Below are 4,058 nucleotides of genomic sequence, written 5' to 3' on the forward strand. Positions count from 1 at the left end.
GTTCGATATAAGCCTCTAAATATAGAGGTGTACTTTAGTATCTCTAAAACTTTCTCTATATAAGCCTCTAGATTCGTGAAGAATTGATGATTTACAGATTCGAGAATCCATCAGAGCTCTCTTTCTAGACAGGGACTGCTTCACTCTTGTGAGACCATTGAGCGATGAAAAAGAGCTCCAGCGGCTTGACCGGATATCAGTTCGTAATCTCTTTTACGAACATAAAACTTATCATTGATCTTTTATACTATTATGGCCTTTTGTAATTTTGTGTTTAGTCTTACCTTCAGCGGCAGCAGGTTCCTCCTCTCTGTGCTCTGCCAAAAGTGAGGTCATTCTTTCAGCTTAGTCTCTACTTATTTGGATTGTAAATGTGTGTTTATTTTTAATATTTCATAGATTCCTGAATAATTGTTGATTTACAAATTCAAGAATCCATCAGAGCTCTCTTTCCAGACAGGGACTGCTTCACTCTTGTGAGACCATTGAGCGATGAAAAAGAGCTCCAGCGGCTTGACCGGATATCAGTTAGTAATCTCTTTTACGAACATAAAACTTATCATTAATCTTTTGTACTATTGTGGCCTTTTGTAATTTTGTGTTTAGTCTTACCTGTTAGAATCTTAATGTGACATAGATGGATAAATTGAGGCCAGAGTTCAAGTCAGGACTGGATGCGTTAACAAGGTTTGTCTTTGAGAGGACTAGACCCAAACAGGTAGGGGCCACAGTGATGACTGGACCTATTTTTGCTGGCATTACCCAGTCCTTTTTGGATGCTCTCAATAATGATGCAGTGCCAACAATAACTTCTTCATGGCAGGTTAGTTTTTAAGCAATTTGTTCGTTGTTATAACAATGTCTTATGCTGTTGGCTTGATTGTTGCTGTTAATCTGTGGGCTCATATGGTATTGATATTTGGAATTGATGGATGCTGGGAAATCTGTAGAACTGACAGTTGATTTTAGTTATATTAATTGTCATGTTTTCTCGGTTGTGCTTTAATAATTAAAATAAACTTCTCAACTTTTTTATTTTCCAGAGTGTTGAAGAAACAAAGTGCAAAAGGGCAGTAGAATATGCTACTGAAGTTTACAAGTCTTCTTTCGACAGTTCTAAGCCTGTTCTAAGCCCCCTGAAGAAGTATGTTTTATGTGATCTTAATCATCTTTTATATCTCAGTTTTACTCGGTGATCATATGGTATGATGGCTCATATATCACATGCTTGCAGGCGGCAATACGAGAAGCACATGAAGAAGCTGTTCAGAAGGCTTTGGCTGCCTTTAATTCAATTGCTGTTGGAGCTGGTTCTGTTAGGCAGAGATGTGAATAGCGTCTTCATACTTTCTTGAAAAAAGAATCTGAGGTAGCTTTTCTGAGAAACCTTTACTATATTGCTATAGATTTTTTGTATATTCACATCAACTATGTGATACACATGTGCTACACCCCAGGTATCTCTCAGTATCTGTGAATATCATTCAATAGATACCTCATATACACACATCAAATTAATGTACTTAACCTCTGAGACATTTGAAGACGTAATCAAATTAATGATGTTCCATGCAGATGTATGTGAAGTTTATAAAATTATGATTGCCGTTTTCGTTCTTAGAATCGGTAGGTTTTGAGTGGATTTTTAGCATTTTGAATGTAATTAGTTGATAATTAGTGATTGCGTTCTTAAAATCGGTTGATTTTGAGTGTGTATAAATGTAATTAGTTTGTAATTTAGAATTTGAGTGTTTTGTTGCATTTTGAATGTAATTAGTCTATAATTGCTGATTTTATTTTTATGATACGTATTTTTTTGGTGTTTTTTCATCAATTATTGTTTACAGACGATTGCAAAAAGATTGACTCTGCTGTTCTAATTGATGACATAAAGGCTACTCGATCGGTGGTAATAAAATGGTTGGTGGAAACAACATAAGGAAGCCGACCTCTGTGCGGACTTCTTCATCAGAAGGTGAGGATTTATGATTTATTGACTTGGGCAGAATGGTATGAATTATGAAATTCTTTTTCAAATTTTCATTGAGTTCCTAATCTAGAGGTAATGAAGTTTTTTTTTTGTTTGTATTGCTTGATAGTAAAATTGGGAAGCTTACACTTGCAAGATTATTGATGGCATATGATGCCATGATGTCAAGCGATATTTCAATTTCTCCAATGACTCATGTGGATGAAGTTTTGCAACTATATTCTGAATTGATGAAGTTAGACCCCACACATTACCAATGCTACAAGGATGAGTACAGCCTGGTTTTCTTAAAACAGGTAATAGTTTCTCTACCAATAATTTTTTTGTTTTAGCTTGCTTGATTGATTAGAGATAAAAACTTAACCAGAGTAGACCCATTTGTAAGTACTTAAGTGATGTAACTGATGTTGAAGGTGACTTCTTGCAAGGAGTCTTTGATGAAGTACTGCTGACAGTATAAAGAGTCGAATTCTTCAGATATCACTGATTCTATGTGTTTAAGACTGAATTCTCTATCATTATTGCAAATTGGATCCTATGAGCGGTGTAAGGACCTTCAAAAATGTCTTTAGTATACGCGTATACGAAAACCCAGACCCTAAAACCCTAACCTACATGAAAAATCAAGAAAATTTAGATTTTTTGGGTTTTAGGCGGGCCGCGTAAGAGATAACTTAATCTCAACGCGGGCCGCTTCAACTTAATAAAAAGACCGGATGAGTTAGGAGTCCGGGCGGGCCGCGTACAAGATGAAGGTAAGTTAGCGCGGGCCGCGACAACTCATAATTATCCGGTAACACATACGGGCCACGTTATGGGCCACCTGTTAACCCTAGCCCATGACTAATCAGGCCTATGCCTAGATTAGGCGGCAATGCGGGCCGCGTAAGGCCTATGCGTGATCCCACGCGGGCCGCGTCAGACCCATTTTCAGGCTATAAATAGCCTAGCTCAGGAGCTTTCGTTTCGTGTCGTTCAAAATTCGTTTCCAAACGAAGCTTTACTGTAAAAAGTGTAATTTCAATATAGTAGCGAGGTGCTGCCGCAATACCGGGTAATAACTCGATCGCTATTACGATTCGATATCCGATCGATTGAAATTATCCAACGAGTGTCTAAGTGCTGCTCAATCTGGGTTTATGCTTTGTTATTCGTCGTGATTCCAACAGGATATTTGAGCTATGCTCTGTTATTCGTTGTGAATCCGCTGGATATTAAGTATCGCACTTTTTCATTCATTGTGAGGGTTGTATCTCGTGAATTATCATAATTGTTGTATTAGTTACTAACCCGATTGTGTGCATTATTGTTAAACTAGGTTATTCAGCTTATCAGTAGGCTAAGTACTGCCCGTCTAAACTTGCAATGTGAGTCATTCTCTTTTTATCAACTGTTTTACAATACTCCAAATTATTTTCTGAAAGTTATAATTACAGGGATTAAGTTTATGTAATCACCAAATTACAGCCGGTATGTGGGGTATTGTGCACATTACTATTTTTATCACTTTAGGTGGGCGAGCCTAAAATTTGTGATAGTCATCACTATTGGGGCGACGGGACTCAATAGTGGTTTGACCACAGTCACAGATACGGTCGAGTGACAAATACCTATTCTTGTAAATTTGTTTGATAAAAACATTGTAATCTCTCTTAATACTGTAATTTATAACAATGTGTCTTTTTCGTTAAAATGAATGATTCACTCAGTATTTCCCCGCTGACAAAAATATTTTTACAACATGTTTCAGGTGACCTACTTTGAATCAAGTACAAGTGCGCAGGAGCACTCTGAAGCTTAAAGTAGTGGCTCGAATAAATAAATAAACATGTTCGTAAAATAAAAGAAATTATGAAATTTATCCACTGTAAATTACGGGGTTTTATCCCGAATTATAAATAACTAATACTCGGTATTTTCAAGTTTAAACGATCCTGTTAAGACTTCCGCTGTAAAAAAAAAAAAAAAAAAACCACGGGATTTCTGTCCCGCGGCTCCTGGACCGGGTCAAACCGGGCACGGGGGCCGTAACAAGCGGTTATAAATAGAAACAATAGTAATAACAATA

General features: G+C 37.0%; 1 protein-coding gene across 4 annotated transcripts; it reads left to right on the forward strand.

Moving 5' to 3' along the window:
* The first annotated feature begins 274 nt into the window (after window positions 1-274).
* Window positions 275-3,361, forward strand: LOC110891900. Of its 4 annotated transcripts, none has more exons than XR_004872314.1 (7): window positions 275-527; window positions 638-823; window positions 1,044-1,144; window positions 1,235-1,369; window positions 1,848-1,975; window positions 2,100-2,286; window positions 3,309-3,361. XR_004872314.1 is itself a non-coding variant. In XM_035979692.1 (4 exons), the coding sequence occupies exons 2-4, from the start codon at window positions 638-640 to the stop codon at window positions 1,353-1,355; spliced, it is 408 nt and encodes a 135-aa protein (XP_035835585.1). In that variant the 5' UTR covers window positions 285-527; the 3' UTR covers window positions 1,356-1,586. The 4 variants fall into 4 exon arrangements, 1 of the variants encoding a protein (XP_035835585.1); XR_004872313.1 differs by lacking the exon at window positions 3,309-3,361 and adding an exon at window positions 2,404-3,180 and having other exon boundaries at window positions 281-527; XR_002565651.2 differs by lacking the exon at window positions 3,309-3,361 and adding an exon at window positions 2,404-3,180 and having other exon boundaries at window positions 282-527; window positions 1,895-1,975.
* Window positions 3,362-4,058: the final 697 nt, after the last annotated feature.

The sequence above is a fragment of the Helianthus annuus genome, chromosome 11, assembly GCF_002127325.2.
Source record: "Helianthus annuus cultivar XRQ/B chromosome 11, HanXRQr2.0-SUNRISE, whole genome shotgun sequence".
Classification (NCBI taxonomy): domain Eukaryota; kingdom Viridiplantae; phylum Streptophyta; class Magnoliopsida; order Asterales; family Asteraceae; genus Helianthus; species Helianthus annuus.